Source organism: Heterodontus francisci, chromosome 37 (assembly GCF_036365525.1).
Source record: "Heterodontus francisci isolate sHetFra1 chromosome 37, sHetFra1.hap1, whole genome shotgun sequence".
In the NCBI taxonomy this organism is placed as follows: domain Eukaryota; kingdom Metazoa; phylum Chordata; class Chondrichthyes; order Heterodontiformes; family Heterodontidae; genus Heterodontus; species Heterodontus francisci.
The window spans coordinates 20,254,599-20,278,512 of record NC_090407.1 but is presented as its reverse complement, the minus strand read 5'-3'; the positions used below and the strand labels follow the sequence as shown (position 1 = coordinate 20,278,512).

The 23,914-nt window shown below is 44.7% G+C and overlaps 1 protein-coding gene across 2 annotated transcripts; it reads right to left on the bottom strand.

Moving 5' to 3' along the window:
- Window positions 1-340: 340 nt before the first annotated feature.
- On the bottom strand, window positions 341-23,211 carry odad1 (outer dynein arm docking complex subunit 1). 2 transcript variants are annotated; one of them, XM_068017221.1, is made up of 15 exons: window positions 23,121-23,211; window positions 21,774-21,856; window positions 21,423-21,522; window positions 20,700-20,889; window positions 19,036-19,194; window positions 16,915-17,028; window positions 15,925-15,992; window positions 13,458-13,645; window positions 12,245-12,379; window positions 11,473-11,555; window positions 9,596-9,764; window positions 8,179-8,342; window positions 6,843-6,946; window positions 2,395-2,488; window positions 341-1,144 (listed from the first exon to the last, which is right to left on the bottom strand). In XM_068017221.1, exons 2-15 carry the CDS (start codon window positions 21,835-21,837, stop codon window positions 1,076-1,078), a joined length of 1,701 nt encoding a protein of 566 aa, XP_067873322.1. In that variant the 5' UTR covers window positions 21,838-21,856; window positions 23,121-23,211; the 3' UTR covers window positions 341-1,075. The 2 variants fall into 2 exon arrangements, with proteins under 2 accessions (XP_067873322.1, XP_067873323.1); XM_068017222.1 differs by having other exon boundaries at window positions 19,072-19,194.
- Between the last annotated feature and the right edge of the window lie 703 nt (window positions 23,212-23,914).

Genomic DNA, 23,914 nt, shown 5'->3' with positions numbered 1-23,914 from the left:
CTGCTGCCATGTGGGATACAGAACCCTTACTCTGTACTCCAGCTACAGGAATGTATCAAATACTGCCACATGAATTCTCCTATCTATTTACAGACAGCAGACTGGACAAGCACAGTTAATCATGTTGCAGCACAAGCTTCCAACCACTCAGTGATTTAATTTAAATGTGCTGAACAATCAGGAAACATACAGAGTGCTACACTCAAAGATTCAGCGCACATTCTCTTTCGAGCCTTGGTTGCATTTCACTATGTTAAAAGTGCTATCTAAATGGAAGTTAGCGTTATTGTAGAGTCACTAACTACATAACTTAAACCACAGACTTACCTAACAACAACAATGCATTTATATAGTGCCTTTAATGTAGAAAAATATCCCAAGGTACTTCACAGAGGCATAATCAGACAAAACTGCTCAGTGGCATGGAACTTTAAAGCCACTCAGCAGTACAGCAGGTGACGGAGTTACTCACTGAATGCCCTTTTACGCTCCCTCTCAGAACTGGCACCTAAAGTCTGCACTGACTGGGCTGTCAGAGAGTTACAGCCAACCTGCCCTTTTTCCCATTGACCTCAGAAACACCTGGCAAAGTCACCATCCAGCTGAGACACACTCGTTGAAGTTAGTAGACAATGCACCTTGTGATTTAATTACACAAGTATAGCTCATCATAAATATTGAATAGAAGCAATTGCTATAAATGACCTACGGTGCTGGTCCATGACAGTGACCATTCCAGTTAATTAATCCCTAGAGTTTCCTATTCTCAGCTTCAACACTCTGCATACATAAACACATTCAATGCCAATTATGACACAGTGAACTGGCATGTTCGTTCATAAAGAGGGACAATGAGTTAACTCCTGCTAATTCTAGAATTACAACAATTCTAATTAAAAAAACACAGCATAGGCAAAAATCTACACCCAGCAAGGAGTCAACATATTGAGAGAAGAAAACGGGACAGAAAAAAATTGTGTAGACATGGCAATTTCTATAAACATAAAAGTAGTAAAATCTTGCACCAATGATCTTCTTTAGCATTTCTTGGTTGATGGCTAGTATTCTAAGGCTTTCAGCACTTTTGTTGAGAGCGGTCATACTGAATACTTTTTTTCAACGCCTTTGCTTCTTTCTTCATCACCTAAAAAACATTATGTGAAATAACTGAACTCAGCAACACAATGGCATCGCAAATAGGGAGAGCAACCATTAAACAATTAGAGGCAGCTGGGTGCCTGTGCAGAAAATGCAGGTACCAGTTTGACCAGTGCAGGATCAGCAAGGCTGATTATATGCATCAATATCTGGCCATGGAAAATGAAATTCTCTGCATCCTCTCCTCGGCAGTACCTGAATGTATAACAACAATGTGATAGTAGTCATTTAATCTGTTTCAGTGATGTTGGTGGACAGTTGGACACTGGGGAGAACTCATCTGTTCTTCAGATATATAGGATTTTTTACATCCACCCAGGAGGGAAAAAGGGGTCTTGGTTTAACATCTCATCTGAAAGACAGTATTGCCGACAGTGCAACACTCTCTCGGTACTGAACTGGAGCGGCAGCCTGGATTATGCACTCAAGTCTCTGGAGTAGCACTTAAACTGGCAATGTCCTGACTCAGAGATGAGAGCTCTAGCCACTGAGCCACAACTGACACCTGTGCCTTGGTGGAATCTCTGGCCTAAATGTTTGTTGGTATTTTGATTCCAAACTCTAAAGAAAATGTTGTTTGGCAAATTTGGAGTTTCAAAATCCTGTTTTTCTATGCATCTTTTCTCCTTCCATTGGTGTTAACCAAATTATTGTACTCAGTTTGAACACCACCATCACAGGTCACTGAAAGAAAAAAAATGGCTTTGATGACAGCTGGGAGAACTGAGTGTTTGCAAGCTGATCAGTCAGAATTGAAGGAAGAACAGCGGAGCTCGGGAAATCATTTGAGGACATTGAGGTTTCTGATGAGATGGGGCAGTACAGAGTTTTCTAAGTTAAGTTCAGTGAACAGATGAAAGACTTTAAGACAACAATCAGAAGACACATTTTAAGATGAACCTTTGTGTTGAGGGATGTGATGTAATGTTCTCTGTGGTGAGCTAGCTTGTTGCTCTTCACAGAGAAAGATGGTTACTTGGACAAGGCACCAAAGAACCATCCGTCCCTAATGCAGTGGGACCCCAGCAAGGAGGAGTCAGGACCTTCAGGAGACGTGGAAGGACGAGATAAAGAAAGGCTTTAAGAATTGGCATACTGAGTGCGATTGGTCTCAAACCAGTTTTAACAGTAGGGGAGGTGCAGGAGCTATATTCCCAGTGACACTCAGCATTAATCAGTTCATGGGAGGAGGAGGAGGCTGTAAGGTCCTCAATAGGTCACACATGCTGGTTTTACCCCCTTCATTATTCTTTGCCGTAGCTCAGTCTGAGTCAGGGGCCTCTCCTCCTCGTCAGTCACTGGAGATTCAACATCACTGTCATAATCATTTCTGGAAAAAAGAGTTAATAAGATTAATTTCCTTTACATTCTGACTCAAACATCACCATCACAAACACTCCAATAAGAGCACAAGAAATAGGAGCAGGAGTAGGCCATTCAGCCCCTCGAGCTTACTCTGCCATTCAATAAGATCATGGCTGATCTGATTGTGGCCTTAACTCCACTTTCCTGCCTGCCCCCCATAACCCTTAACTCCCTTGTAGATCAAAAATCTCTAATTTAGCCTTGAATATATTCAATGAGCCAGCCTCCACTGCTCTCTGGGGTAGAGAATTCCAAAGATTAGCAACCTTTTGATAGAAGAAATTCCTCCTCATCTCTGTCTTAAATAGGAGACCCCTTACTTTGAAACTGTGCCCCCTAGTTCTGCATTCCCCCGTGAGGGAAAACATCCCTCAGCATCTACACAGTCACTCCTGAAAATCTTGCATCTCTTTCTTCTAAACTCCAATGAGTATAGGCCCGACCTTTCCTCATAAGACAATCCCTTCATCCACAGAATCAAGCTAGTGAACCTTCTCTGTACTGCATCCAATGCAAGTATATCCCTCCCTAAGTAAGGAGACCAAAACTGTATGTAGTACTCCAGGTGTGGTCTTAGTTGTAGCAAGACTTTCCTACTTTTATACTCCAGCCACCTTGCAATAAAGGCTAACATTCCATTTGCCTTCCTAATTACTTGCTGTACCTTGCTGTAACTTTTTGTGATTCATGTACAAGCACACCCAGATCCATCTGTACCTTAGCATTCTGCCATCTCCATTTAAATAGAATCATAGAAAGTTTAAAGCACAGAAAGAGGCCACTTGGTCCATTGTGTCTGTGCCAGCCGAAAAACGATCCACCAATTCTAATCCCACCTTCCAGCATTTGGTCCGTAGCCTTGCAGATTATGGCACTTGAGGTGCATATCTAGACTCCTTTTGAATGAGTTGAGGGTCTCTGCCTCAACTACCCTTTCAGGCAGTGAGTTCCAGACCTCTGGGTGAAAAAGTTTTTCCTCATCTCCCCTCTAATTTTTCTACCAATCGCTTTAAATCTATGACCTCTCTGCTAAGGTGAATAGACCCTTCACCTCCACTCTATCCAGGCCCCTCAAAATTATGTACATTTCAATCAAATCTCCCCTCAGCCTTCTCTGTTCCAAGGAGAACAACCCCAACCTATCCAATCTTTCCTCATAGCTGCATTTTTCCAGTCCTGGCGACATTCTCGTAAATCTCCTCTGTACCCTCTCTAGTGCAATTACATCCTTTCTGTAATGAGGTGACCAGAACTGCACACAGTACACAAGTTGTGGCCTAACCAGAGTTATACAGTTCCAGCATAATGTTAACACTGACTGAATTATAATCACTACCACCAAAATGCTCTCCCACTGCTACCACTTCCACATGCCCGTCTTCATTTCCGAAAACTAAGTCTAAAACTGTGCCCTCTCTTGTTGGACTTACTACGTACTGGGTTAAAAGGTTCTCCTGAATGCACCTCAAGAATTCTGCTCCCTCAATTCCTTTCACACTAAAACTATCCCACTTAATATCGGGGTAGTTAAAAGCCCCTATTACTGTCCTATTGGTCTTGCACTTTTCAGAGATTTGCCTACATATCTGCTCTTCTATCTCCCTCTGACTGTTTGGGGGTCTATAGTACACTTCCAGCAGTGTGATTGCCCTTTTTTGTTCCTTAGCTCAATCCATATGGCCTAATTTGATGAACCTTCCAACATATCCTCCCTCCTCACAGCTGTAATAATTTCCTTGACCAAAATTGCCACTCCCCCTCCTTTCTTATCCCCCTCCCTATCGTGTCTGAAAACCCTGTAACCAGGAACATTGAGCTGCCATTCCCATTCCTCCTTAAGCCATGTTTCTGTAATAGCTATGATATCATACTGCCACGTGTCTATCTGTGCCCTCAGCTCATCTGCTTTATTTGCTATACTTCTTGCATTGAAATAGATACCCTTGAGCACTGCCAAACTTTTTTTTTTAATTTTCTAACCTTTGCTTCCTCTATCTTCCAGACTCATCCATTAACTTTCTGCCTTTCATTTTCATTTCTGATTTTGTCCCAACGGAGTCTACCCTCAGGTCCCCATCTCTCTGCCAAGCTAGTTTAAACTCTCCCCAACAGCACAAGCAAAATGTCCCACAAGGAACTCAGTCCCGGCTCTGTTCAGCTGCAACCCGTCCGTCCTGTACAGGTCCCATCTCCCCCAGAGCCAGTTCCAATGTCCCAGGAAACTAAAGCCCTCCCTCCTGTACCATCTTTCCAGCCATGCATGTCTTATCCTTCTATTTCTATACTCACTTGTGCATAGCACTAGGAGTAATCTGGAAATGACTACTTTTAAGGTCCTGCTTGCTAATTTCTTACCTAGCTCCCTAAATTCTGACTGCAGGACCACATCCCTCTTTCTACCTATGTCATTGGTTCTGATGTGGACCACAACTGCTGGCTGTTCACCCTCCCCCTTCAGGATGCTCTGCAGCCGCTCAGTGACATCCTTGACCCTGGCACCAGGGAGGCAACACACCATCCTGGATTCAGGTCTGCGGCCACAGAAACACCTGTCTGTTCCCCTGACTATTGAATCACCTATCACTATGGCTCTTCCAGTCTTCCCTGTACCCCCCAGTGCAACTGAGCCACCTGTGGTGCCATGGGAGATGGCTCTGGCTGCACTCCCCAGGTGAAGCAACACTTTCCTCAGTATTCAGAACATAATATTCTGCTTTTCTATTCTACCCACCAAAGTGGACAACTTCATATTTTCCCATATTATATTCCATCTGCCAAATGTTTTCCCACTCACTTAACCTATCTATATCCCTTTGCAGACACCATTTCCTCCCCACAACATACTTTCCTACCTATCTTTATATTGTCAGCAAATTTGGCTACAATACACTCTGTCCCTTCAGCCTAGTCATTAATATATAGATCATAAATTTTTGGGGCTCCAGCACTGATCCCTGTGACACTCCACAAGTTACAGTTTGCCAACCTGAAAATGACCCATTTATCCCACTCTCTGTTCCCTGTTATATTATCATGGATAGAGGATTGGCTAACTATTACTCCCAACATCATGAGCTCTCATCCTGTGTAGTAACCTTTTATATGGCACCTTATCAAAGGCCTATTGGAAATCCAAGGACACTACATCTACCGGTTCCCCTTTATCCATCCTGCTTGTTGCATCCTCAAAGAACTTTAATAAATTTGCCAAACACGATTTCCCTTTCATAAAAGCATGTTGACTCTGCCTGATTGCAGTATGGTATTCTAAATGTCCTGCTCCTACTTCCTTAATAATGGATTCCAGCATTTTCCTAACATCAGATGTTAAGTTAACTGGCTCATAGTTTCCTGCTTTATGTGTCTCCCCTTTCTTGAATAGGGAGGTTACATTTGTGGTTTTCCAAACTGCTGGGACCTTTCCAGAAGCTAGGCAATTTTAGAAGACTACAACCAATGCATCCACTGTTTCTGAAGCCACTTCTTTTAAGACCCTAGGATGCAGGCCATCAGGTCCACATCATCAGGGCAGAAAACGCAGCCTCACAGCTCCAGCGACCCGGGTTCAATTCTGGGTACTGCCTGTGTGGAGTTTGCAAGTTCTCCCTGTGTCTGCGTGGGTTTCCTCTGGGCGCTCCGGTTTCCTCCCACATGCCAAAGACTTGCAGGTTGATAGGTTAATTGGCCATTATAAATTGCCCCTAGTATAGGTAGGTGGTAGGGAAATATAGGGACAGGTGGGGATGTGGTAGGAATATGGGATTAGTGTAGGATTAGTATAAGTGGGTGGTTGATGGTCGGCACAGACTCGGTGGGCCGAAGGGCCTGTTTCAGTGCTGTATCTCTAAACTAAACTAAACTAAAAACAACTGTAGTCTCTTTGAACTCTCCTCTGCCCACTCCTCCTCCCCCAACCCCCCGCTAAATTTTCTCTCTCTTCCCTGAAAATGATAACTCACTTCCACAGCCAAGTACCCGACATTCACACACCCACGCTTTACATTTACACCCTGTTTCATTTGAGAACGATGTAAAACAGGCTGATGTGCTAGCACACCTTTTGCGCTGCCCCAACAAGCAATTACACTCCTGGTGTACTTTATACAGACTGCAACCCCTAGAGGAGGGGCAATCAGAGGCCAGATAGTGTCTGCATAGCCTCCTGTTCTGGGAAGGGTGTGAAAAAATGATTTCTAAGAGGTAAATTATGATTCCAATCAGAACAATTTGCTATCTCCATGTTGTTACTGTGAGCTCATGGTTGAGTTGATCTCTGCCCCTCCCCCAAAATCTGGCAGACTGAGATGGGAGGTACAGACCCTGTGGTGGGAGGTTCAATGTAGACCGGCTGGATGAGATTTTTCAGATTCTGGCCCATCAGCAATATGGCAGCTTCCCGTGGGTCATACGGCCTGTTGTAATCCTGGAGTGAATGGGGTGTAGGAGAGTAAATATTATTGCTACAGACACTCAAATAGACTCACCAAACTTGGACGCAACTTGAACAGAATTTAATCAGACTATAAACCTTTACATGAGTCAATCCAGAATTAATATCAGACAGTACTGACGAAGGCCATTCGGCCCATCATGCCTATGCTGTCTCTTTGAAAGAGCTATCTAGTTAGTTCCACTCTGCTGCTTTTTTCCCATAGCCCTGAAATATTTCCTTTTCAAGTATATAATCTTATGTGAACAGACGATCTGCTATGATATTGACTACAATATATTATTCTAATAGTTTATTTACTATTCATGTAAAGCATTAAACCTGCCACATGTTTCCAATTTTTCTCCTTTATCTCCTCTGAAGGCACCAGCCTGGGTAGGGTTCCAGGGGTACCACTGCGCTCCAGTACCTCACCCAAGTGCCCATTCTTTATGTTCGAACGCAGACAGTGAGCATTGGCAAGCTATTGGAGAGCGTCAATGCTGAGCTCAACCGTGTCCTCACTCACTGTCCACACACACACACACACACACATATCTTCCAGAAAGTGTTACAGATAGCGATCAGCAGCAGTAATTCCCTTTACATTTGCCACTTGGCTGATACCAGAAAACTTATCACAGACTGGGGATGAAACCTGAGACCTCCTGACTAGCCTGGCTCAGTGCCGCACCACATGGTGCATTGACCCACAGAAACACTGGGCACAGAGGAAATTGTCTAAGTGCCAGAGTTCAGCCCAGCCTTGACAGAGTGGGTGAAGGTCCCTGCCAGGTGAGGAGAATGGGTTAGAGAACAGACCCTTCACCTCTGAAATGAAGAAAAGAAACACAGCAGTTAATGTGCACAGTAAACTTCCACAAACAGCAATGAGATACATGATCAAATAATCCATTTCTATTGATTATTTGAGGGATAAATATTAGCCAGGACACCAGACAGAATGCCCCTACTCTTTGACACCATAACATGGGATGGAATCCTACTGTGACACTTGGGAAAGCCCACTTGTTCCCTGAAGGGATCCAAGCAAAATATTTGAACATTATGCAGTTCAATGTCTCCCAGTAGATGGTACAAACCAGCTGAGTGTTCATTACAACAAAGATATCCAGCCGAGTGAATATTACTTTCTAGCTCTCCACACAACCCAAAATAAACCTTGAAAGCAGAGGCCGTGCATGGAGGAAGTGATCCATAGATACCTTAGATGCGAGGTAGGATTGGATAGACAGTAGTTCATTGGCACGCTGTTCAATGAGGCCCAGGTACTGCATCACATTGTTATCTCTGATTCCAGTTGAAGATCCCAACATTTCATCCAAAATAGATCGTTCACAGTTCATTTTATTAAACAGTGATTCAATTTCTGCAGATGAAATAAATTTCAAATTAAAAAAGGGATTTAGAAAAAAAATACTCTTCTTCCTTTCCCTCCCGTTGGTGTGATTCTTGTTGGGGTTGGACGCACAGAAGCCCAAGGGACCACTCTCCATGCGTGGATCTAGACAGTGACTATTTGACCATGAGGGGAAAATCATAGCTCAGCCCATATCCGTCCATATCCATCCACACTATATTCACACAATGCAATTTCTACCGGGGGGTGGCCATTGGGTAGTGAACAAGAGCAGGAACCCTGACTAATTCTCCCTTTTCTTGCTCTAGGAAGCAGAAGTCAATTATTGCACTCCAGTTTTTCCAGAATTCTTCAGTTTGATTGGCTGTTACCCTGCTTGATGATATCACTGTTGCTGCATGTCTGGAGACACCCTTGACTTGGCGCCAGATTCAAATTAATGTCAGTGAAGGTGTAAAACATCCTACAGAGGCCACTAGGTCTTTGTGGGCAGCTTTATTCAAGGTCAGTGCCGTCACTTCTGGTCATTGTTTCCTCAGATTAGTTTTGAATTTACCCCCCTTCGAGCACAAGCCTTATCCTCTGGCTCTACTGTTCTGGACAAGGTGAAACAGCTTGTCATGGTTGATATTAGCCAGTTTGAAGGGCTGTCAGTGTATTTAGATCCTGTACCTCAGCTAGAGTCAACACTATCAGGGGAGAAGGTGAGAAAATTAGAATAAAGAGAAGTCCTAACAATAGAATTTTGTCTTCAAATCTGTAACATATTTAAACTGCCCTCTTGTGGAATTTTGTTGTACTTTCAATTCTTATCATCATCAGCATCTCATATCTTCACCATCTTCCCTTACAGAACAGTGTGACATAGTGGAAGGACTCGTGGGCTAATTAACAGTCTTGACAGGCTGCAATGTGAACATGGCCGTAACCATCCTTCTCACAGCTAATGGGGGTTAGTCTTATATGGTGGGAGGGTTTTATGAGCTCCCACAATCCATATGATGGGGGGAGGGGTGCCACCAGCACCTACAGGACAAGAGTCTCCCACTCGAGATGTTACCCCAGAATTCTGAGCTGGAGCTACAGTCTGCACTCACTGGGACTGTCTGGAGTGGGGCTCGAATCCTGTATCTTCTGAGTCAGGTGGAAATGCTACCACCGAGCCCATCTGTTATTATAATATCTAAATATGCAATAGAAAGGTTTTCTAAAAATATGTTAATTCAGAAAACTACACCTTTTAACCGAAGCTCCTTGCTTACTTGTTTTGAGTTGGTCCAGGATTTTTTTTACCCCTTTGATCTTGCTGTCATATCCCATGGCCTGTTTGCTTGCCTCCTCCTGTTGAGTTTCGATCTTCTTCAGAATAACTTTACGTTCTTGCTCCCGTTGCACCTCCTGTGATTTGAAGGCTTCAATCTGTGCCTGGATCTGCAACATACATGAAACAAATGTACAGGAGAGCAAGGGGCTGATTATCTGGTCATCCCTCTGATACCTGAAACTGGTGCTCTTCAACTTGGAAGGAAACACTTTCAAAAAGGAACCTTTACAGAAATATTGAAATAACTTGCATTTATATAATGCCTTTCACAAACTCAAGACATCCCAAAGCATTTCAAAGTCATTTGAAGCATAGTCACAATTGTTTTGTGGGGAAATCTGCAGCCAATTTGCGCACAGCAAAATCCCACAAACAGCTATGAGATAATGGCCAGATGATCTGTTTTTAGTGATTTTTTTGAGGGATAAATATTGGCCAGGACACCTTTAGGACAAATTGTTTCATATTCTTCCCTTCAGAGTCTCTCTGCACCTTTCACCAGTTACTGGAATGTGCAGGATCTTATTTCTCGCTCACGATGCTCTACAGCTTTACATAAAGAGTTGCACAGAGCTCTCATAAAGGCGACTGCCCCCTTAGGTTTTTCCTCCCTCACCACTGCCTGATGCTCCTCCATCCCCTTAGACACCTCTCAGCAGCCAATGAATTGCAAAAGGACATGGAATCTGCCTAACTGGATCATTGTAATTGGTGCCAGTCTGTGCTCATCCTTCAATTCGCCCTATCTCCTCAGCCCAGTTTGAAGCTCGGGTTTTTGGAGGAAGGAAGGACCCGAGACAGTAACTGCTGCTCTGGAACCACACAGCCTTGTGCAAATCCATCTGATCAGCCCCTCTGCAATGTTTGTACCCACTGCTCCTTCTAATATTGATCTCACTAACTCCTCTTGCCTCAAATGGGGTTCTGATTCCCCATCACTAATGCTGCTTCCAAGTTCAGAATTCCCTTTTGTGCCAAAAATTCCCTTCCCCTTTATGGCTTCCAGCTTTTTTTTGAATGTCACATTCATTCAAGCCTTGAATACTGGGCTCATATAAGGGGAGACTTCCCCTCACGTCTGAACAGAATGTAATAAAACAGCAACTTACATTTAGATAGCACTTTAAAGTAGTAAGATGTTCCAAGGCACTTCCCAGGAGCATTATCAAACAAAAAAAACTGACCCCAAGATACAATGAGATATTAGGATATTAAAGATCTTGAGGGATTAAAAAAAAGAAATGCTGGAAATTTGAAATAAAAGTGGCAAATTCTGGAAATGTATTGCAGCTTAGCCAGGATCTGAAAGGGAAAAGTCAGACTAGTGTTTGGCTACAGTCTCTTTGCCAGAACTCAGGATCGGTTCAGAGTCCCTGACTGAATGGTTAATGCAATTTTTCATATTACATATTTTCTGAGAAAATGTTTCTTGCATAATCACCAATTCATTACATTTCTGGGCTCTCTCTTACTCGATGACTATGGTCATTACCCCCTGTATTGTCCTCTCCTGCTCATCCTAAACTGCGAACATGTCATCTTGCACATTCTCTGCCTCCTTGTCTCCTCAAACCCTTCCTTTCTCGAGATCACAAAACTGTGAAACTCTTCACCTCCCTCAGTCTGCCTTGATGCAACCCACAGCTTTGAAACCCCAAGCATATTGTCAACTAATCACCAATTCCTGACTCACTTTATTTTCTACCCTTTACAGCCATGATGGTGCCCAACACCATGGGTCCTCACTCTTTACCTGGGTTTCCGTAGAGTGATTGATTAAGTTATTAAAAAGAAAACACTGTTGTAAAGTCTTACATCAGCAATCTCCTCCTGCAGTCTCTCAATCTCACTGTTCTGCTCGTTGATGTAATTAAACAGCGCAAAGTTTCGATCTTCCACTGTCAGAGAAAAACAAGTTAGAATCAAGAATTATACTCCTATTCTTTCAGCTAATGAATTTGTGGAAACCTTGATCTCTCGGACTGCCATTTCAACAACCTTTATCATCAAACCAGTGCCAACAAACCAGGGTGCCCTTGCTTTCTGAGGAAAGGTCATAGACTTGAAATGTTAACTCTTGTTTGTTTCTCTCTCTACAGATGCTGCCAGACCTGCTGAGTATTTGCAGCACTTTGTTTTTATTTTGGATTTCTAACCTTGGTTATTTACAAGATATTATTTGTTACTGCAATTAAAACATATTCTACAATGATGACACTGTCACTGTCTGTCAAATGTTAAAATGGAGGGCCATTGCACGGTATTTTTGAAGAGAAGGGATATAACCAGTGCTGGCACTCACTGAAAACAATTCCTTTATGGAATGTAACACTCAGCATTGAGAGGATTGCTAATTCCCAACTAACCATCATTACAAGACACCCCGCTATCCCTTCAGTGCTCCATTCCTCCCCCTCCCCCCAGCTCCCCCTCCCCTTGCTCTTCCCCCACAACTGCCCCAATCCTAACCCTGCTCCCCTACCCCACTCAGGCTGAGGGAGAGATGCAGATGTTTCCTTTGTTTCGACTCTGCCAACCGTCTAAAGTCTCTCTCCTTATGATCACATCACTGAAAGTGTTTCCTCACCTTCAATGAACTTTGCCACCAGCACACTCAGGTTGTCCTCCCCGGTGAGTGCTCGGATTTGCTGGAAGGCAGCTTCATATATCTCCACAGTCTCTTCCTTTGTGTCCTTCCTTTTCCTTGCTGAGTCTTTGTGTTCTGAGGACAAGGTTTAAGGACACCAGTAAATGTTAAAGAGAGATACTTGCATTTATATAGTGCCTTTTACGAGCACAGGATGTCTCAAAGTATTTTACAACCAATGAAGTACTTTTGAAGTGTAGTCACTATTATAACACAGCGTGTGTCCCAATTCTTGGTGATACCGCTCTCTTCAGTTTTCACTTGTGCAACACTCGCAAGAGCTGGTATACCTCCCATTAAAGAAGCAAGGTCACAGCTCAAAAGCAGGAATTTGAAATCGATGCGCGCTGCTCCATTTATTTAGATTTCCCAACTTTATATGCAGGCAGCATTGATGAGGTGAATTCAGCCCATCTCTGAGCTTCTAGTTGCCCAGCTGAGATCACCACTTGAAACTTTTTCACTTTAAATATCCTCTTGCAAAGCACACCATTTCCCAGCTGGAACAGGAGATGGGGATCGCACTGCCTGGTGTATCATCGTGGCTGTTGTGCTACACAGGACAGAACTGGTTGCAGTAGTGTATGAGTTATGTTACTGGACTAGTCATCCAGAAAATGAGCTCAAATTCCACCAGGGCAGTTTGAGAATTTGAATTCAGTTTTGAAAGATCTGTTATCAGTAAATGTGATCATGAAGCTGTCGGATTGTCGTAAAATCCAGCGGGTTCAATGATGCTCTTTTGGGAAGGAAACCTGCCGTCCTTACCTGGTCTGGGCCTGTATGTGACTCCAGTCCCAGACCAACATGGTTGACTCTTAACTACCTTCTGAAGTGGCTTAAGAACACACAAAATAGGAGCAGGAGTAGGCCATTCGGCCCCTCGAGCCTGCTCCACCATTCAATCTGATCATGGCTGATCTTCTGCCTCAACTCCACTTGCCCACCCACTCCTCATATCCCTTGGCCTAGTGAGATACTCAGTTGTATCAAACCGCTATTGCTTAACTATGCATGGGCAATAAATGCCAACCTTGCCAGTGACGCCCACATCCCGAGAATGAATAATAAAAACATTATTTGCCCCTCAGACAGGCTGTGTCTATTACTAATCTGTTGTCTCTGTTGATGAGGGGATTTTTATTATTTTTACCTCGCTTGTAGGTGCCATGTAAAACCTCATCTTCACCAGACCGCTCCTGAGTTTTAATCCCCATGAACTCCTTCAGTTTCCTGTCGTGGTCAATCACTCGCTGAAGTTCCTTCATTTCAGCCGCATGTAGTGCCAGATCCTTCTCCGCCTTTTCCTTCAGTTGCTGCATCTTTGTCTGTGCCTCATCCCTGCATCAGGTAATTGTAAACAGGTTAGCTAGAGGTCAGCTGTCACTATCTTACACGTCAAAAGAAAAATTCTCTCTGGAAGATGCTGACTCCTTGCTAGAATTTGTTTCCATGGATGCAGGTCACAGCTCAACACAGCATTCTCAGGATGTGGGTATCACAAGCAAGACCAGCATTTATTGCCCATATTCTTGTTACCCTTGAGAAGCTGGTGTTGGGCCTTCTCCTTGAATCGCTGTGGTTCAATACTTAGTGGTTTTTGATACAATTGAGCGGTTCGCTAGATCAGTTCAGAGTCAACCACATGCATTAGTCTAGATATTGTCCGTTGATTATTGGACCATGGGAGGCATCACAGCTAGGCCTGATCCTGTCCATATCCAATGTCCATCAGGAAACACTAGGTCACGATCAGGACCAAGACCTCTGGCTGTTCTTTCCTGATCCTAGCCTTGGGATGCTGAGCCTAATACAGTGCTTTAATAGCTTGAAATCAGTTAACTCAGCACAGACTATGATCTATGACCTTGCTGGTCTACATGCCACAGCTCTCTCTACTTTGACCAGTTAAGCCTGCAGAGGATTACGTGGAGACAGTGTCCCTCTTTGTGTTTTAATTTCCTTGATATCAGGTTGGAACACTGAAGCACAACTAAATTCTAGTGCCACAGTATTCCATTTGTCCCATATTTTCCAAACTTGGATACAACTGTATATATAACAAAAAAGGAGAGCAAGGTGGAAAAGGAGTTAATAGGCTGCTTGGCTTGGGAGAACCTTTAAGTCATTTTTAGCAGCTGCACTGAGTCCAGTTTCACAACACACACTGCTTCACTTCTATTGGGGGCAACATCAGGAATTCACATAAATGGTTTTGTGAAAGGGAAATCATGTTTAACCAATTTATTGGAGTTTTTTGAGGGAGTTACATGTGCTGTGGATAAAGGGGAACCGGTGGATGTATTGTACTTAGATTTCTAAAAGGTATTTGATAAGGTGCCACATCAAATGTTATTGCAGAAAATAAAAGCTCATGGTGTAGGGGTTAACATATTGGCATGGATAGAAGATTGGCTAGCTAACAAGAAACAGAGTAGGCATAAATGGGTCATTTTCTGGTTGGCAAGATGTAACGAGTGGTGTGCCACAGGGATCTGTGCTGGGGCCTCAACTATTTACAATTTATATAAATGAGTTAGATGAAGGGACCGAAGGTATGGTTGCTAAATTTGCTGATGACACAAAGATAGGTAGGAAATTAACTTGTGAAGAGGACATAAAGGGGCTCCAAAGGGACGTAGATAGGCTAAGTGAGGTGGGCAAAGATCTGGCAAATGGAGTATAATGTAGGAAAGTGTGAAATTGTCCACTTTGGCAGGAAGAATAAAAAAGAAGCATATTATCTAAATGGTGAGAGATTGCAGAGCTCTGAGATGCAGAGGGATCTGGGTGTCCTAGTGCACGAATCACAAAAGGTTAGTATGCAGGTACAGCACGTAATTAGGAAAGCTAACAGAATGTTATTGTTTATCACCAGGGTAATTGAATACAAAAGTAGGGAAGTTATCCTTCAGCTATACAGGGCATTGGTGAGACCACATCTGGAGTACTGTGTACAGTACTGGTCTCATTATTCAAGAAAGGATGTAAGTGCATTGGAGGCAGTACAGAGAAGATTTACTGGACTGATACCTGGAATGGGTGGGCTGTCTTACGAGGAAAGACTGGACTGGCCAGGTTTGTATCTGTTGGAATTTAGAAGAGTAAGAGGTGACTTGATTGAAACATATAAGATCCTGAGGGGTCTTGACAGGGTGGCTGTGGAAAGGATGTTTCCCCTTGGGGGAGAATCTAGAACACTGTTTAAAAATGAGGGGTCGCCCATTTAAGACAGAGATGAGGAGAAATGTTTGCTCTCAGAGGGTCGTGAGTCTTTGGAATTCTCTTCCTTAAAAGGCGGTGGAAGCAGAGTCTTTGAATATTTTTAAGTCAGAGGTAGATAGATTCTTGATAAGCAAGGGGGTGAAAGGTTATCGGGGTAGGTGGAAATGTCGAGTAATTAGTTCAGCCATGACTTGAAGGGCCGAGTGGCCTACTCCTGCTGCTAATTTGTATGTTCGTATGTTTGTACGTATGAACCGGTTCCCAGCTTTTCCCACTTCAAAGCCACCCCGAGTCCCCGGTGTGGTGGGATACTTCAGAAGACTGTTCTGATCCATTAATTGTCAATAAAGATTAACTGGGCTGAATAGGGTAACCCATGGGTGCCCTATCCTCACCTGGCTTCATACGCGGCAGTTGAAGTGTCAATCACAGAACCAATTTCCTTCCGAATCTCGAGAAGCTCCTAATCAAAGTGAGAGAGACACACAGAATGTCTGGGGTTAGACCACACAACGGGGAATGAGGAATACCAGTCCATTTCAACACAGCCACAACTCTCTGCTTCTTCAGTCAATCATCGACCAAGAACCAAAGGAAACAACACAGTAACCAGACGAGGTCATTCAGCCCCTCAAGACAAGCTGCCTTTCAATTGTATCATGGCTGAAGGAGGGTTGTCTGTGTTGTATTTGAATTTGCAAATCAGTGCAGAGCAGAGGTTATTTAACTCCTTTCTGCAGGCCCCAGTTCCTTATTCTGAATCTTGTTCCCCCCATCCCACCCCCAAGCTGCTCTGTGACCAGATATTCTTGCATTGGTTGCTCAGAAGCATATTGAAGTACCCTATGTTGAATTATCTGCGTGGAGAAGCATCTCCACTTTCCCTGCCGTCCCCCCTGCCCCCACACAATAGCACAGCCAAGGTTGGGATCTCCCTCTGTAGCTCTAGACAAGGTCATCGGTTCAGGTCCCACCCTGGCAAGTTGTGGAACTGAATTCCATAAGTCTGATAATTTGTGGGATGGCACAAGGAAACAGATGGCCAGACTGTCTACACGAGATTCTTCTCCCACTACTATGTGGTTAACTCTTGATGAGGTAACAGTGGATGCGTAATAAATACTAACCTCATCAGTGTCACCCAAGAACAAACTGAAAACCTCAGTATCACCAAAGCCTCTTGCTGTGCAGCCTTGACTAGACACTCAGGGTGCAGGGTGGCATCAAAAGGTCGCCTCCTGGGGGGTGGGGTTGAGGCACATGAAGCCACTGACCCTGGGCAGCAGTCCCTGACCACCTCTCCCTCTGAGCAAAGTGGGGAGCTGCCCTGACTGGGAGAAAGAATATCTAAAAAGAAACAAACTAGAGAGATTTGCAGTCCTTACTTTTCCCAGTTTCCTGTGAACCTGCTCAAACCTCGTACGTTCAACCCGTCGCGTGTCGATCTGCTCCCTCAGCTGCCCGTTCCTCGTAAGTTGTGTATTGAATTTCCTCAGGGCCTGTAGATGGAAATAGTAATAAACTATTTCATGTGATAGGGCAGTAGAGCTGCCAGCTCTAGTTGGCTGTATTTCTGGAGGTTTCACCACATGAACACTCACCTCCATCCACCCCGTCCCCACATTTCTGCCATTGGTTGCCCAACACCCCCATATGTGTGAGGTCCCGCCTTCCCATTTCAAACACAAAGTGAACAGACTTGTTGGGGTTAATTTTAACCTGGTAGGTTGGGATTGGGTGAGACGTAAAACTTTTAAAAATCTCAAACCTGACCCAGCCTGGCCAATTCCAGGTTTAACAGAGGCAGAACGGAGGGGGCGGGGTCAGTCATTCCGCTCCCAGGAGGCAGGTTTGACCATGTAACTATTATAATGAGGCTGGGAGCCTCACATTTAACTTCCTTTACAGGTCTGACTGTGGCTGGCCAGGTTTGCCAGACCTCAGGAAAGCCAGCAGCAAAAGGGAGGTAAAGGCAAGGAAAAGGCAAGTGCCCTTACAGCATGGCTTGAGGGCCAGGAAGAGTAGGACTGTCTCCCCAGCCAGCAGCCCTTGTTCCCCTCTCCCCCACTCCCCCAGCTCACCTGGGATCCCTCAATCTGGAAACCTCTCCCCCGGGTCTGGGATCAGGCCTCCCCCTGAAGTCGGGTATTGGACCCTCCCACCCCAGCTCTCCCACGAGCAACTGTAGGCTCCTTACCTGGGCTGTGACCTGCTCCCCACCCTACTGGGAGCTAAGCTGATCAACCAGGCTGACTTCAGGCAGGGATCCTGTCAAACAAAATACTCTGGAGGGTTAAAACTCTACAGGGGAACCTGAACACTTGGCTTCCCCATCCAAAACTTCGACCCCTGCCTGGAAAACCCACACGTCAATGTTGGGGCCTTTGTTACTCGATTGGATGATTCTTGACCGTCAATCAAAAAGCCACCTTTCCCCGTCTCCAATATTTTAAACAAAGAAAATAACATACAATTTTTTATGCTATGATTTCTCTCCTGGGTTTTGCTCGCAGCAATTTCCTGGAGATTAATCTTTATTTCCTGGAAACTCCCAGCCATCCTGAAGGTGTAACAACCCTACAGGATGCATTAGGAAGCCCACATTTTAATTCTGGGGTCCAGTAAAACAACTATTAAAATCAACTTATGAATTAAACTAGAGATGAACCTTTGAATGCTGAAAACTACCTCATGCTATAACCAGGGGGTGGGAGAAATTGGGATAACTCATCTTGTGGAAAGTGGAAAAACATTGTACACTTTAGTAGCAACACCCTTTACTGTCAGCACAAACCATGACTTAGTCCAACATAGTCCTGAGCTTTAGAAGCAAGAGGTCTTAAGTTCAATGCCTGCTCTGTGTTGTTAGCTGGGCAGCAATTGAGACACGTTACAACTGGCATCAATGTTCCTGGGACCAAAAACAAGTCCCACTCCTCATCAGTATCCATTGGATTCACCAACTCTGGTTGGACGTATTCTGGGAGCCAGAGTTACTTTTGGTTGCCATTGTGAAGTGACTTTACGACAGTGTAAGCTGGTTGAGAGGGCACAGGCACATGTTGCCGTGACAGTTCAAACCCCAGCCAGACTACAGTCTCCAGGAGTGTACAAAACAAATCTGATTTACCGTTCAATGTTCATTTTGGTAATTCTGTATGATTTTTTCTCCCAGATTGCTCACAGCAGTATCTGGAAATTAATCTTTAATTCCTATCCAGTGATCCTGCTGCAAAGTGCTCAGCTGTGATTCCCTCTATGCTCAAAAGTCGTGTTGCTACGTGGTGTCTGCGCTCATGCATGAAGGTGGCCAACCCCGTAGAACTGATCCCCAATAAAGAGGTGAGCAGATAGAGAGAGAGTCAATTTGGGACTTTAAAAAGGAGTCCCTCTCTAACAATATCTGAGTTTGCAGTTTTCTGATATTTTTGGTCTCACCATCTCCTGTTAGTATTTTAAATTCACATCACCACATCAACAGCATTATGCCTCCACTTATCACTGACGTTTTCCTCGTCCCTGTTCACGTTGAAAATCCTTACTCTGTCCAGCCTGTCCTCCATGATCGCAATGTTCTTCGCCACCTGTTGATTCATCACTTGAAGATCAACACCTTTATTCAACCCCTTCTTCTGCTCAAAGATTTTTTGCTCCAACTTCTTTATCTGTATTAAAAGGTATTGAACAAAAAGATATCTTCAACAAACATTAGTTTATAGAATTAGAAATAACCATACAAATACCATGAACACACACTCACATATCACAAACACACAGAGACACAGACACAGATAGAAACATTGCAAAAAGACACCATGATATGTGTCGGTGTTCACAGTTACTATCAAGACAGGATATTGCTCTCTGCTGTGCCACTGTAGGGAGGAGGAATTGCCACCCAATCAAACACAGGGCATGGGAGAATCACCCAAGGGCGCTCTGGTACATTCCCCAGGGACTAGTTCTTGCAGCTTTGAGGAGCTCATCTACAAACCCTCTGGGAAATGATGCAGCACATGATTAACAAAGGGCAAGGGGGAAAAAAAAACAATGTAAATACTTTCAGTTTAGAGGGTTGATGCACTGTCTTGGTGTGGTACTGAGCCAGTATACAACATTTCAGATTTGATCCTCAGTGTGAGCCACACTAACTAATCTCAGCAGGGAAGCTGTTGGCCTCAGTGCTCCTGGATTAGGGAGGAAAAATGAGTCAGGATTCCTGCTCCTGATCACATCTCGTGACCCTGGCTAGAAAGTGTGGATGTCGGGTAAGGGCTGGATTGAGTTTGGCTGTACAAGTGAAATATCCTCCCGCCACTCACTGTGTCCAGTTGTACCTGAAGAAGAGTCATTGGAGCAACAGAGGCCCCCGACCCAAACTTTTCTAAATATGATACACTGAAGAAAACTTTAAATCCTGCTGGAAACTGGGAGGGCGAGCTTTTAAAATGGAGTGGGTAAACAGTCTGTTCCTGCTCCTTCCCGCGTTCACAAGCCCCAACTATCCAGGCGTCTGTAGCACCCACCTGGGCCAGACATCAAACAAAGGTCCTATTTTGTCAATGGGCCACAAACCCATCTTAACCCCTAGTGCAGAGACCCCGCAAAGGCTGCCCTGGTAGCTACAACTTGGTCACAGCACCAAAAAAGCATTAAACTCTCCTCTGTGGGGCCAGGAGGAGAAGGAGTGTAGGCCTCAACCAGCCTGGATCCCACCAACCTTGGACTTCACCACCCACCCCTAAAAGTCTGGTTCAATCCTTGCTTCCATATCTTGGACTCTCTCACCTTCACCACCACCCACCGTCCCCCCACCCCCGCGCCCTCCCCCGCCCCCCAGCCTTGGTCTGGACTCTTCCTCCTTTGGCCTGTACTCTACCCTCACTCCCAGCCTGGACTCTTTCCCCGCTGGCAAACCACTACCCATCACACCATTGCTTGGACCAGAGAGCAGCCTCTGGGCTGCCTAATGTTCTGCCACTTTCCGACAACTTCCCTTGTGCTTTGGGCTGTAAATTGTCCTGCGGTATTCCAATGAGGCCCAGTCATTAGAATAGTCAGAACCACCCGCTGCCACTCCTGGGGATTCTGGCCACTTTCTATAGGCCGCCTGCCCATCCAGGAGTTTCAAATCCCTCCCCTGTGAGTTCCGAGTGACCCTTAGCTCCACCTCCTGTTCCAGATCCATGATCATTTGCTTCTCTCTGGCAATCTGTTCCTCCAGCTCGTCCTGGTAGCTCAGCAAGTTCTGAACACTTTCCAAGTTCTCCTGGTCCTGCTGCTGGCTGCGTTTATTGTCTGAAAGTCGCAGGTTCAACATCAGCTCTCCGCGATCCTTTTCCAGATTCTCAATTTCCGCCCTGATAAAACCGGAAGGGTTACAAATTGCTAGTCTTTTGTAAATAGCAATGCAGAAATCAGACAGGTTAGCGGCTTCCAAACCCATTGTCAGAGCTCAGGGCTTATGTAAAGACAAACTAACATCAAACACTCCCAGGGCAGGTAGAGCATGGGTTACATACAGAGCAAAGCTCCCTCTACACTGCCCCATCAAATACACTGGGGTAGGTACAGCACGGGCTCATATCAACCCCACTTCATCCCAGCTTCAAGAAAGATGCTCCAGTTCTGATTCCCTTGGTATTTTTGAAGGAGATTAAATAATTTGGTAGATTTTCATTGTTAACGGCACCCACTTGGAATAGGGCAGATTCTGTTCAAACATCCTATCCCTGGAGCCCTTAAATCCATTGCAACGACCCCTTCATCATACCAGTCTGCTGTGCATGGGATTCATGGTCACAGAGGTCATGGTCACAACTACCTCCATTTCCCTGCTGGCTGTCTGTATTTTCATTTAAATTCCACACAGCTGTCTTGTGGCGATACTTACAATTGCTTCCTGAGCAGCTGCTGTGACTCGAGAGTGTAGGCCTGGCGGTCTACCTCCATGATTCGAAACTGATGCTGCAGCTTTGCCAATTCGGTTTCAGCTGTAAGAAAACAACTGAGATCTCAGAGAGCAGGGAGAGGCAGATTGAAAGAAAGAATTTGCATTTATTTAATACTTTTCATCTCCTCAGGATGCCCCAAAGCACTTAACTCAAGGGCTGTATGTTGGAATTTGGTTATTTCCAGATAAGGTGAATGAACTATTGTAAATCAGCATCCCCTGTATCATTCACATCAAATACTCTGAAAACACACACTGATCAGAATTTAAGTTACCAAATAAATTTCCTACCAAGTCCCTCCAAGTCCCCATCACTGCCATTGGACCGGTTGCTCGATGCACTCCCACGAGGCATTGCCTTCTTCTAGGAATATCTATAAAACACAAAATTGTTTTTGAATGATATTTAGTACAATAATGTCTTGCTTAATTGGCACCGGGATTTCATCCTGTGTTAGTTGATGTAGAGAGCTGTGAGGGACAGCCACATGTCTGGTAGTTTTGTGATGTATTGATCAGTCTGGAGTTACACAGGAAGCTGCACAGAAAGCATTACCAGCATCAAATTCAGGCTCCATGTTTAACGCAGAAACTTGCAACATTCTATATCAAGGCAGAATGTCCTCATGGAATATGTTTAAAGCCATTCCAGACTGTGGAAGTTTCATGGATGGTCCTTTACTGAAACTGTGAAATCTCATACAAAAGTTCAAACTCAGTTAACCATCTCTTGCCAGATTAATTAGTTGGCTATTGGAAGGTCCCTGAGTTGCACATTGCTATCCCTGTTCAATCTATTCCCAAGACTTTCCACATCAGGCAGTGTTGGCATGGTTAAGGAGTGCTGCAGATTTCCTTTGGCTGCTTTGGACATTGTAAGCACCTCACTAGATGAGTATCATCAATTAAAATCCAAACCAATCAATGGAGCTTAAAGGCGAGACAGTGCAAAGAACAGCAATCAGCCTCAACACCCAAACCCTTCAGTAACCTCAACTGAGTGGCTAATCTTCATAGGTAAGCTCTAGTTATCAACGCTCAACAGGTTATTCGACTGTGGAGGACTTCACCGCCATGTTCAGGTTTGCTGTCACTTGATGCTTACTAGATAGCGATCCGGAACAGGGGGATTTTCTCCCTCCCTCACTGAGGTCAATTCCAGCACCCCTCCACTGTCTGACTGATACCAGTAACTCGGCACAGACCTGGAATGGAACCACTCTGGTCTTTTGCCTGAGAACTGTTGACGGTAGGAAAAACGAAGACCACAGGGTGACCCAAATTAGATTGCAGCACCAATTGGTATTGATTCTGGCTGAAGATTTGTTGGATTTTTCTAGTTAAGAAACTTTTCAGATTAACAAAAGTCTCAGTTAGCAGGAACTACTGGAAATGGCAATTTCTGTCCGTTTTGTAACCATTCCGATTGAAATGTGCCTGAGTTGGATTAAATTGTAATGCAATGAGATCCAAGCAGCAAAACTCAAAAATGGGACCCCGTCGGGTCAGCGGACACAAAGGCAGTTCATCATTTGGAACAAACGTCTCCCGGGTTTAGATTAAACAGCGTTATAACAAGTTTGCAAATCAGCATTGAGAAAGTCCGGTGCAAATTTGGAACAAAGTATCGCGTCCTACCTGGCTGGGGGGTGTTTGGTAAGATCTGGAACCGGCTCCTGCCCCCAGGAATTGCTGTTAATTTCAGCACGAAACGTTGTTAGCAACAGTCTCCAGGGCCAGGGGCGCCGGCCAATGCGGGGCGGCTACAATTGGATACAATACAGTCTGGAATTGGATACAAGATGTTGCGATGGCGACCGTCCAGGAATGAGGGTGGGAAGAGGCTGTCAGTCCTGGGCTGTGCATGGGGAGTGGGGAGGAGCTGAGCCGAGCTTCACAACTTCACTTAAAGGGGTCTCAGGGGTTGTACCTCTTTTGAAAACAAATAATAACTTAAAGGGACAGACTAGATACCCCTATTAAAGGGGCACCAGTAATATACAGTCACAAAAACTACAAAGAAAACTTGGCTAAATCGAACTGAAATGTAATTCCTAGTGGTGTTGATACATTCCAGACGCTCCAGTGCCTAGCAGTCGCAGAAGGTTTCAAGCGTACCAGTGGACACCACGTGCTCCCTCTCTAGGGACACCCTGGTGTGGACATAGCCGCAGAAGAGATGCAGACAGTCTGGCCAGATGATTCCCCCCCCCCCCCCCACCACTGCCACTTTGGCCAGTCCCACAAGCAGGTCCCTCGACTTGCCTGCTCCTGTCTGCACCTGGTGGCCAAAGATCAGGAGTGTGAGACTGAAGTGCAACCAAAACTTGAGGAGCAGCCCCCTCAGTTAATCGAACAGGGGTTTCAACCTCACACATTCTATATTAATGTGAAACACAGACTCCTCCAGGTCACAAAAATTACAGGTCGCC